Here is a 12,231-nt window from a genome sequence, read left to right as displayed (position 1 = left end):
TTTTCCCTGAGTACATCAGAGCTGACACATTCAAGTGTCAGAATAGTGAAGAATAAATATAGACAAAGACAATGAAGGTTGGGTGGCTGTGCTGGTAAGTCAGCAGTGAGAAGAATCAGTGGCAGAAATCAGAACAGGCAACGACTCCCCGTTCATCAATTAGCCCGCTGAAATCAAATTAACCCACAAGGAGTCGTGCTCCCCTCTGGCATTTTACACCACAAATGAAGAGCGATGCACATTACTGCACTTGTGAGGGAGTGAGAGCGACACAAAAGAACCAAACAGGTGTAGAAAGAGGGCCTCTGGGGCTGAGGACACTAAACAGATGCTTTTCCTCCGCGTTCTTCCGTCACCTTTACAAGGCCCTACAAAACAAGGGACCGTCATTTGATCTGTGTTGTGCTGTAGCATCCAGCCCTGGGAGGTGAGCAAGCCAAGCGACCTAATTAGAGCAGCGAGAGTCCCCAGGGCTGAGTGACGGATAGACCTGCCAATCACGCTGCGGAAAGCCTCCATCAAGCCATGACTTCTCACCTGACACAAAGAGAGGTGGGAGGCAGGAGGCGCCAGTATTGGAAGACCAATAAGGACAACGAGACATTGTGTGCAGTGTTGCTGCCACATCTAAAAGGGCTGACAAGATCCCCAGCCATTTGGCAAAAATAAAACAACACAAAGCTGCAGCGTCAGGCTGCTTTTAAAGCGTTAAGGGACAGGCTAAAGCACTGGCCCTGCTTAGCCTAAATTATTAACGTGCAAATAAATAAACCAGTCTCTGCTTTACTAGTGTCTCAGGTGTAACTTAATTAACTGTGACAAGCCATTTGCAGGGAGGAATGAATGAAAGACAGACAAAGACAGAAAAACTGAGAGTCATAAAAAAGGAAAAACAGAAGACACACAGAGAGGCAGAGAGAGAGCGCGAGAGAGAGAAGTAAAAACTGTTGCTAGGCAACATACAACATCTGTAGGAATTCAGCAAGGTATTCAATTTTTGAGATTTCTGTCTCCAGGGTTACAGTAGAAATACTAGAATATTTGCATTTTCTGAAGAAAATGCGTGTGAGAGCTGGAAGCTGTTAGCTGCTGCTGATGCTGCTATTGCAAGCTGCTGCTCCAGCAGCAAATTTTTAAATCTTATAGCGCCACCTACAGGTGAAATTGTATCAAATGCTACAGACTTGTTCAGAATCTCCATCTGTACAACTTTGCTGAATTTGATTACCATGGAATTTATTTATATTTAATTTCACTTACATTTAAGAGAGGCAGTTAATAAGTAGTATGATGGTGTTTCACTAATGGCCACAAGGTGGGGCTATTGGTGCCATGCTTCAATACGTCGTGCACATTCTCGCGAAGAACTTGTGTACCTTGTGTAATTTTATTTAAGACAACAGAATTGTAGAAATATAATGTTATTATATTATAGTAGCGCCCCCTGTGAGTAGCAGTATATCAAATGCTACACACTTGTGCAGTGTGGCTTTATGTACAAGATTCACAAATTTGGTTGCAATCCAATGTAGCATTGAAGAGTTATGTCCCGTTAAGGGCATCAGGCCACGCCTTCGAAAGTTTGGTAACCAATTACAGACAAACGATAAGTGATACCCAAAAACGAACCCAAACGTTTCGTTTGGGATCATCTAAATATGGTATCTACCAAGTTTGGTGAAGATTATATGAAATATAGACCAACAGAAGCAAAAAATGTGTTTACGGAAAAATCCAAAATGGCGGCCTTTTTCCCCAGCGCAAACGGGCGTGGCCTATGTCAGTTGAATCAGCTTCATCCAAGGAACACACTGTGCAAACATTGTTTTGCCACACCTCACGATTCATAAGTTATTAGCCAAAATGTAAAACAAGTAATAACTGACCACATGGTGGCGCTACAGAAGCAGCTGTCCACAAGCACTTTAAGTTTTTGAGATATCAACTTTCAAACATTCTTCCCATAGACTTTTATAAACTAAATTATAAATTCTAATACTTTAAATTATATAAAATCACTAAAACATGTCACAATAAAGAAAGAAAACTGATAGTATACATCTCCTTAAGAAGACGGTCATTTTGACATTTAAACAAAATTTGTAGGAGAAACAGTACAAAAGTAGATAGACGCCAAAAAACGGCGAAATAAGTAAGAAAAGAGCAAAGATAACGTAGTGTGAGAGCTGCATCGCATGTTGTTCTAACGTTGTTAAATGTTATAATGTAACATTTCAAGCTTTTCTGCGTTCCCTTTCTTTACTCTGAAAATCAGTGTACTGTACTGAGTGTACTGTATGTCTCTGCATGTTGTCGTTCTTGGCTAGAATAACACCTCCGCTTGTTCCCTTACAGCTGGAATTCATAAACTCAAATTTGGCTGGTGATGGTATCAAACACGTCATACATGCGTCAGTAAAGTCCCGGGATTACCAGAAGCAAGACAATTACATTGTGGTGTAGGTTTACTTACTGAGTTTCTTTAGTGAGTGAATTATTTGAAATTTATTTGAAAATTATTCACTGCAGTAATTGCACAATTAGCACTGCATGGAGGCTTCCAAAATGCCTACAAGTAGTTAATAGGGTTATTGTTCCTGAAATTGGGCAAATGGAGCATAAGCGGTATGAAAAAATAACTAATTTGGCTTGTAATTTCCTGCATTGATTTTTTTTCCCACAGGGGTGCTGTTTCAGATAAAATGACAGCTTTACGTTAGTCAGCGTGACTTTTTTCTTGTTTCATTACACACCAGATAAAATATAAAGGGGAAAAACTGGAAAGCAATGCCTCCATCTATCTGTGTGTGTGTGTGTGTGTGTGTGTGTGTGTGTGTGTGTGTGTGTGTAGGACTTAGGCTTGGCCGGGCTCTGGGTCTCACCTGAACAGGTTTCAACCTGCAACTCACCTGGCTGCTGCCTCTAATCTGTTGTTTGCTTACTAAGTGGGAGTGGCAGCCAATCAGAGCTAAAACACTACAAGTCCTGTGCACTTCTGCTAACACATTCAGCACACACACACACACCCACACACACACACACACACACACACACACACACACAGACATACTCAAGTCCTCCTCTCTTGTCCATTCACTCTTTACAACAGATACAACGGTCATGGTATCTTTGCACTACAACACCACCTGCTAGCAAAAACTATCAAACCTTTTGTGTCTCACCACCACACCTGAAATGTCCTTTTTTTTTTTCTATGACGCCAGCCAGGATTTAAATTGAGCTGTACAATTTTTCATTAGCATCTGAAAAATCACAGGCGTCTGCCTAATTCAAGATGAGAGAGAGCGAGTGCCGTTTGGCAGCGCAGGGAGAATCAATGCACCACAAACGGCTGTGAATCAACAGTCTGCACATAATGTGTTTGTTCTCATCAAGTACCCGTCTGATTGGTCACAGATAATCCCTCAATGGAACATGAACACATGATAATTAGAATTTGCAACAGCACAGCAGACAACATTAATGTTTTTTCTCTCGCCTTGTTTCGCAGTTCTAAAAGACAGCCTTTAACCTAAGTGTGCTCTAACTGCAGTTGAATCCCAGCCAACCATGATATTGGCAAAGCTGTCTGGCTTGCAGAAAATATTTGCCCAGTTACAAGCAGCGCAATATCTCCCTTTAAAGAAATTCTCTTTGTCAGGGGGATCTGCAGTCAGGTGAAAAGATTGCAAACTGATCAGAGACAAGCCTGTTCTGTTTCTGGGATTTTATCTACTAATCAGACAACAGGCCTCAGCACTTGACCAGAGGTTCTGCAGCAACGCACATCCAAAAATGTAATAGTTTGGAAGAAAGTGCTATTTATCTGGTGGGAAAACACTTGTGTTTATGGAAAATGTGTCTGAGCCAGGTGGAGCGTCTCTGCTGAAGATGACAAGAATATTTCTAGATGAGACGGAACAACTGAATTCAGCATAAAAACACAGCAGGAGCAACGCTGTGAAAACAATGATTGGCTTTAACAATGGTTAAAATCGATCTATCCATTTAAAAGTCTATCTAACAGTCTATCAGTCTTGCTGCCAGCTAACCAGCTAACTTTCCAGCTATCAGGAGCCAGCTACTGTCCATTCCTGCCAATCCTCCTTTCCCACTCTGCCTTCTGTCGCCCTGCACACATGCAGGAACACCAGCGGGCGCTAAGAATAGAACACAGCTGGCACTGCAGGGCTTACATATTTTACACTCAAGCCACCGTGCTCCAAAATACTCCTGCCCATCCCGTCCCATTTCCAGCTCCGGGACCAGCGGTGGTTCCCTCCCTCCTTCCCAGTCCGCATTTGAACCGTTCTTCACCTCTGTGGCAAGGCCCTGACAGGCCTACTGCTCAGATAAGATCCATGACTACATGGGGAACTTTACCAGAGATAAGTAGTGAAAACAGAGGCGGAAGAGTGAGGGAAGCCCCTTTTTTTTGGTTCCAAACCAACACCCAACCCCATTTCTTTCAGTGGCTAACCCACAACGACGCTTGTTCATGAGTCATTTTGTTATGGCAGCAAAAACACACATGTCTGTGCAAGTGACATAGAGAATGCCATGTTCACACAGGTGGGCTACTGTCAGGTTGAGTCCTATTGCGATGACAAGGGATTCCCACAGAAGTGACAGGGGCAGATTGGTGGGAGGTACCGCACGCAGACTCAAGGTGAAGACAGTGCTAGCTGTCAAAATTGCAAGTGAACAGAGCCAAAAGCACAGGTTGGGCACTGGGGGTGGACTGTTTAGTGAGAAGCAACCAGATGGAGCTGCTCCATAGGGCACGCTGCAGAAGACTAGGGGTGCTGCCTTGGAAACCTGGATTGATCCTGTCCTTGTGAGAGAGGGCGCTGCCGTGGCTTCAATGTCATCCATAGAGATCTCAATATAAACACAGGGCTTACGGATCAAATATTTCTTTTTTGATACAGACCTAAATGTTACAGATGCCTGGTCAAATTCATAATGTGTTTACTCAGTTCCTGATTGAAATTTTGCCAATTTGACTATTTTATTTAGGCTTAATTCTCATAAAACTGCTTTACACTATGGCTTTACTGCATTTTTGAGGCTGATACTGCTCATTATTTGGGTTTAAAAATTCCATAACAATATTACCATTAATTTACCAGTCAGGCAAAAATTCAGACAACTTTTAAGATCCGATAATGTAATTTGATAATAACTGGCTTCTTTATTAAATGAAAATGCTTATATTTCTCAAAATAAGGTATCCATAATGGTATTGTTTTGGTATCTGTACTGTACAGTGGCCCCTAAGCACAAAGCACACACATAAGTGAAAAATGCTACAAATACCAAAACATGTACAAAAAGCAAAAACACCTGCAACAAGAAATATACTACAAAGCTAACCGCTAACCGAGCGATGGTCTTGAATTGAATAAGCAGCAGCGAGTGTAAAGATAATGTCACATGCCCATCAGGCTCGGCAGTCAGCGGCAAAGAAACAAGGGACTGTTATAATGGCGTTTTATTAAGTTTTGATATTTTTTCAGGCGAGAGAGTAACCCTTTAGATTTGGTCAATTTGCTGGTAATGACACCAAGGTAATGTATCGGTGCTGGTGTTGTATATATCATGGCCCTCCATAAACTCCTACTGCACCAATTATCTGGCTCAGCAGCAACCATTGCCTCTTTCTCATCCCTAAGCATCCTTGCAATACCCTCTACTGCCATTAATAACATGGAAATGCAAACAGTCTATATTAAACAGACACCATTCCTGATTACCTGCTCCTTCTTACAAGCCGCGGCCACTCACCTGCCATAAATCAAGACGCTCCTGTTAATGGTCTTCCCTCAGCCTCATCTCTAAGCACTTTATTTCCATACCAGACAGTAGCATCATTATTATACATGCAAGATCTCTACTGGAATACAGTTTGGCTAATGAGCACCTCTTAGTTGATCACATTAGACCTCCACTTGAGGACACTTAATTACCAGTGTTGCACTCCACGCGACTCTGTCGAGGGGACAGAGAAAGTCCTTTAATTACAGTCTCTGCATTCTACCTTTGTTTGTACAAGCCTGCATTCTTGGCATGTAGGATATACAGATGGGTGACAAATTAAAGGAAAAACCAACATAAAGTGTCTTAGTGAGGTGTTGGGCCACCACCTGCCACCAGAACAGCTTCAATGCGCCTTGGCATTGATTCTACAAGTCTCTGAAATCTACTGGAGGGATGAACACCATTCTTCTAAAAGATATTCCCTCATTTGTTCTTTTGATGATGGTGGTGGAGAGCGTTGTCTAACCAGTCAGTATAAAATCTCCCATAAGTGTTCAACTGGGTTGAGATCTGGTGACTGCGAAGGCCATAGCATATGATTCACATCATTTTCATACTCATCAAACCGTTCAGTGACCCCTCGTGCCCTATGGATGGGGGCATTGTCATCCTAGAAGAGACCACTCCCATCAGGATAGAAATGTTTCATCATAGGATAAAGGTGATCACTCAGAACAACCTTGTATTGATTTGCAGTGACCCTCCCCGCTAAGGGGACAAGCAGACCAAAACCATGCCAGCAAAATGCCCCCCACAGCATAACAGAGCCACCAGATCCCCTCACTGTAGGCGTCAATCATTCAGGCCTGTTCTTGGTGTAAGACACACATGCACTTGTCGAGATCATATCACTTTTTTTCCACATCTCTGTAGACCGGTGTCTATGGTTTTTGCAGCGCTGAACTCTTAAATGTGCATTCATCTTTGTAATGAGGGGTTTATGCACTGCTACCCTACTATAATATCTCTCTCTATGTAATTGTCGACGGACTGTTCTTGCTGACACAGTCCGATCGCGTCCTGCATTGACATTCTCAGTCACCTGAGGAAGAGTTGCTCTTCTTTTTTTTCTTACATATCACACTAATGCACGAGCGTCACCGTCATCAAATGTGCGCTGTCGACCACAATTTCCGACTCTATTTACTGATGTCTTTGCCATAGATCTAAATGCAGATGTCACTTTAGTCACTGTTCCTATTGAAACACCAGCCAGCTGAGCAGTATTTGTGACTAAAGCTCCTATCATCCGTGCCCCAACAATGAACCTTCTTTCAAAGTCACTTAGATCTTTTCCTCTTTGCCATCTTGATAGAAAATCAGAATCAACTGGGCCTGCTCAGCATTTTTATACATCGCACCATGCAGTGCACCTGTGTTTCTCCACTCATTTATTCAGATTTTTCCTTTTAATTTGTCCACCATCTGTATTTTCACAGCCCAAATAAAGGCAATAAAACATGTGGCGTGTGTGTGTGTGTGTGTGCTGGCAAGTGTGGGTGGGAGATTTAGTGTGTGCGTGTTTCATTTGTGATACATATGTTTGTGTGGGCATGTGGGTGTTTATTTTTTTCCTCTCTCTGTGTCGGTGCTCATGTTTGTGAATGCATCTGTGTGTGTATTTGTCTGTGTGTGTGTGTATAATATGATGGGTGTTTGAAGTTTGTCTCCTGAGTCTGGATGGTTTACAATGTGCACATAACACACACAGAGAGAGAGAGAGAGAGAGAGAGAGAGAGAGAGAGAGAGAGAGAGAGAGAGAGAGAGAGAGAGAGAGAGAGAGAGAGAGAGAGAGAGAGAGAGAGAGAGAGAGAGAGAGAGAGAGAGAGAGAGAGAGAGAGGCTTCCTGTGTTATGAGGCTCTTTTACTGTCTCCTCCTTGCGTTTCACATTCAGGCTGGGACTCTGACTTGAGTCAGTGTTATAAGAACCTGCCCAGTCCACAGAAAGATGACTGTTTGCTCTCTCTCTCCCTCTCTCTCATTACGTTCCTCACTCTTTAATTTTCTCTCGCTCTGTCTCACTCTTTCACTCTCAGTTTCTCTCTCAAATAGGCTGAGGCTAGCAGTCAGGAAATGCACATCAGTCATAATACTTTCCTAAAATGAAAACAGATTCCGCTGCAGTCCTTCAGCCTCTCTCTCTCTGTCTCTTTCTCTCTCTCTCTCTTTCTCTTTCGGCTGAAAACACTTCCATGTTTCTCCCCTCGTCCTCCACCCTTCCCTCCTCAGTCGCCACTTCAACTTAGCTCACCAGCTCAGATCTTTTTCCCCCCACTTACAAGGGTCTTGTTTGCTTTCTGTCACAGATGGATGATCATCAGCACACAAGACAGTTGTTTTGTGGGTTGTGTGATCGCAGCAATCTCAAGTATCTGACACCGGCCTCACAGAGCGCATGACAGTAATCTGCTGCGTTCCCATAAAGTCCCACAGTATGGGCACTTATGCTTTTTAGGTACTTTTTTATTGATGCAGGCAGCAATAACAGCCAGTAAATCAGTGTGACGGACGAGGTTAGTGCATGTTGGAATGTTGTTTAACAGGTTGTCAGACCAGAGCGCTCACTGGTTAGCTACAAGACCTTTATGTAAGAACATAGCCAATATGAAATACTATACAAGGTAAAGAAATATCCCACTATTTTTTGATTGGCTGATTCAGTTTTTCAATCTATAAAATGTCAGAAAATAGTGAAAATGTACACCAAAATTTCCTAGAACCACATGTGCATCTTCAAATTGTTGCAACCACAGTCAAAAAGCCCAAAGATATTCTATTAACAATAGAAGACAAAGAAAATCAGGAAATCCTCACGATTCTCAAGTTGGAACCAGCAACTATTTGACTCCTTGACAAATATCTACAACTATTTATTGATTATGAAAAAAGCTGCAGTATTATTTTCTGTCAATTGACTAATTAATTAATCTAATTGTTTCAGCACTAAACTAAGTAATAAGTGGTCAAATGCATGCAGGAAATACTAACCGTGCACTTATTCAGATTGATTACATTTTTTTCTACGTCTTCTTTGCTGGATCAATACTCACACCTGATTTGATTAATTTACTTCAAGCACAGAGCTTCAACCGCCGCTTCTTTAGCTTAAAGCTCACATCTGCCTCATCTCCAACATCGGGAAGCAATCCGCATCTCTTTGTCTGTCTCTTTGTCTCTGTCGTACCCTCTAACCAGGACACTCGGTGTTGTCATTAGTGTTTTGTTCTGTCTTGGACTTCCCTATAGGAGCCCTGCCAGTGACTAACCGCTGTGGCACTAGCCAGTCATAAATATTCTCAACAAGCCAGCTGATGGATGGTCTCTTTCTCTTTCAGTTTGAAAGGGATGTTCACAGGGCCGGCTCGATGGCCAACAACGCCACGGCAGGTGAATGAAAGCTTCGCCACAAGAGAATAACCTAAACTGGGAAGTTGACGGAGATGTAAGCACTGTTTTCAATTGTTGCGTGTTGAGACTGAGAGAATTTAAGACATCTGACACCGGAACAATGATCCATTCATTTCACCGATAATCAATTTGCCCTTGGGAGGTGTTTCCCAAAAGGTAGTTTGAATGAAAAGAAGCTAAAGATATAACTTTAAATCTCTTTCTCCTTTGCAGTCACAAAAACTACTGACATGCATGAAATTGTGCTTTGTTTAAAATTTATATTCTAGATATTTCTGTAAGCTGTGTGATGTCCATTTAAATCCATACCCTGTGACATTTGTTTATTTAGCTTTGGTGTGATTTGTGTAGTGCAACAGCGGATGGCTGCTGTTGCTGGTGGACATCCTGCATGATCACCTAAAAAAGCCCTCAGGACCCCTATGTTGTTGTGGTTCTCAGCAGCCTGTGCCTGCATGCCTTTCCACTTGGCTGCATGTTGTAGTAGGACAGTTAACTCACTGACTGCAGGATGAAAACTGTAAAAAAAAAAAAAAAAAAAAAAAAAAAACCCTGCACAAAAAAACCCCAAAAAACTGTGACTTCTGCAAAAATACTAATCAAAAATCACCTTTTTCTGATAAACTGAGTGTGAAAGTGCTGTTTCCGCTGTGTGCCTGATACATGTTGCTGTCTGTCAAAATCTTATTAACCTTTCTCTCACAGGGAAACATTATAATTTTATCAGCTTTTATCTGATAAGATGATGGGGAAAAAAAGCTTTTGGCTGCTCCTCAGTTCACATAATCTTCTGATTTATGACCTTGTGAGCCATTTGTGTAGCTTGACATATCAGAAAATCTCTTTTTTTTTATTTTCTGGCTGCAGAAGTATTTGACAGAGGCAGCAATACGCCTTCTCTCCAAGTTAGTTGCTTGGCAATGCAACAGAGTTCCAGACAGATTTCCAGTGAAATGATTATTTATAGGGAGGGGAGATATTGGGCACTGAAAACTGTGCTCTTTATGGGGAGAAAATTACTGTTTATCTATTGTTTATCATGCCAAAACTGCAAGTATCATCACAAATAATTGGTCAGATTGTTTTGGGTAGCATTTGAAAATTGAATTTTAAGCATTACAAGATAATAAAGTAGAGTTGATCTTTTTTTAAACCGTGTTGATTTAAGCCTCGGGGGTGATATGTATTATTATAACAGGCTTAGTGGTAAACATACACTGCTTTTTCCCGGACCACTAACTAGTGTTAATGATTGCCTAATAACAACATCAGCAATATGGTTCACCTTTGTACAGCAGACACACATTTAAGCGTGCCTCCCACGGTCTTATGACATGTCGATCACAACTGGCTCGCGTGTCTGTGACGAGCATGATTTATTTATACCGTACCAGAGAGAAGATGTTGGAGTGGCAGTCCTCAAGGCTTGCCCCGTTAGCCACCCAATTCGTTGTTGTAGTCATAATCGTCCGCCGTTGGGGTCGTCAGCGCTGGGCATGTCGAAATCCTACATCGGCATCAAAACACCGAAGCAGGGCTGACAAATCGGTCCCCCCCCCCCCCCTCCCGCCTGACAAGCCTGCCACGACACGGCCAAAACAAGCAGGCTTATAACCTCACAAGAGGTCCAGATAATAGACGCGGGATGGTCGAGCAGAGGAATGGGCGTATTCAGAAAGAAGTGCAGAATGCATCCATAAAAGCCAAATCTGTAAATGTTGTAAATCCAAAAGCGGGATCAAAACATTGTTACAATCCAGGTCAGGCGATTCCAAATCTGATCACTGTCAAAGGCACAGAAATGTATCCATTTCAATCCACACGCTGGGGAAGATCAGCCTGTTTCCATATCAGTCTTTCCGCTGATAGTTTCATCATTAAATGAGCATAATCCATGGGAAAACGACTGCTTTCATCCGCGCCCCCCATCCCATCCCCCTCCAAAAAAAAAATTATGTGAAATCAGCCTCAAAACTTCTTTAAAAAAAAAAAATATTATACTTCCTCTTCTCTGCAAAACAATTAACTCAGAGGCGAGGCGTTACGTGCAGGATATCTGATTCCGTCTGCTCCACAAGCTGATGCACCACTTGTGATAGTTTTCGAGAATTGCACGAGCTATTTATAGCTCTTCTTTCTTACCACAACCGTTCCTCTCACAATGTAACCCAGTCTGCCTCTCACACAAACAGGCGCTGCGAGCAGGAATGTTTAATCCCTCTGTTGCTCTTCAATTAAACGGACCGCAGACGAGGGTCGCTAAAAACAGAACCCCCCCACCACCACCACCACCAACACCCCCCTCCCGCCCCCCCTATAGCCTATAGTGCTCCAATTCGTGGCAGGGCGGACAAAGTCGAGCGGGTTCCCAGTAACCCGAATCATGAGTGAAACCGTTCCGACAAGAAAAACTATTCTTACTCCACCGCCGGCAGGAAAACGACAAGCAGGCTTCTGTAGACGGAGGCTTGAAAAAATCCTTCCTTCCTTTCAGTTTTATATCATTACGAAACGTCCTCTCACGGCTACAGCAGCCTCAGTCTTGCACACATACACACACACACACAAAAAGATGATTTCTTAAATGCAGAGTTCAAGCAAAAGAGACAGTCCTTGTCTGGAGAATATGTTGCATGCTGCAGGCTTTTTCTTTATAACCCAACGCGGCATTTAAAAGCGTATCCTCCATCTCGAGAATTGTTGATGATTTGGATTATTGAAGTAAATCCTCAAACGTGCGCATGATTTCAGCAGAAGCGCGTCCCATTCCTCATTGTTTTGTGTCTCAGAGTTGTTATTATTATATCGGTAAATAAGTAGGAGTGTGAGCGCAGCCCGTGAGTGCCATTCTCACCCCTCTGTGTCTGTTTGCTTTGCGCGAAGTGCCGCTGTAGCAGTTTTTCGCCCACGATCGTCCAGCCCACCACGCATTGTAATGTAATGGCGGTCGGAAGGTACTACAGAGACTCGCCTTCCCATTTGACCAAGTTTGAGCTCACGTG

General features: G+C 42.7%; 1 protein-coding gene across 4 annotated transcripts in view; it reads right to left on the bottom strand.

Moving 5' to 3' along the window:
- LOC122968514 (mediator of RNA polymerase II transcription subunit 13-like) overlaps positions 1-11,499 on the bottom strand; it is an 80,827-nt gene extending 69,328 nt beyond the window's left edge. For all 4 annotated transcript variants that reach the window (XM_044333819.1, XM_044333822.1, XM_044333820.1 and 1 more), the window contains exon 1: positions 10,621-11,499. In XM_044333819.1, coding sequence (XP_044189754.1) covers positions 10,621-10,692 — 72 coding nt within the window. In that variant the 5' untranslated portion in view covers positions 10,693-11,499. The remainder of the gene's footprint in view (positions 1-10,620) is intronic.
- Between the last annotated feature and the right edge of the window lie 732 nt (positions 11,500-12,231).

Source organism: Thunnus albacares, chromosome 18 (assembly GCF_914725855.1).
Source record: "Thunnus albacares chromosome 18, fThuAlb1.1, whole genome shotgun sequence".
In the NCBI taxonomy this organism is placed as follows: Eukaryota; Metazoa; Chordata; class Actinopteri; order Scombriformes; family Scombridae; genus Thunnus; species Thunnus albacares.
Note: the sequence above shows the minus strand (reverse complement) of the source record. Positions and strands in the feature narration are given on the sequence as shown.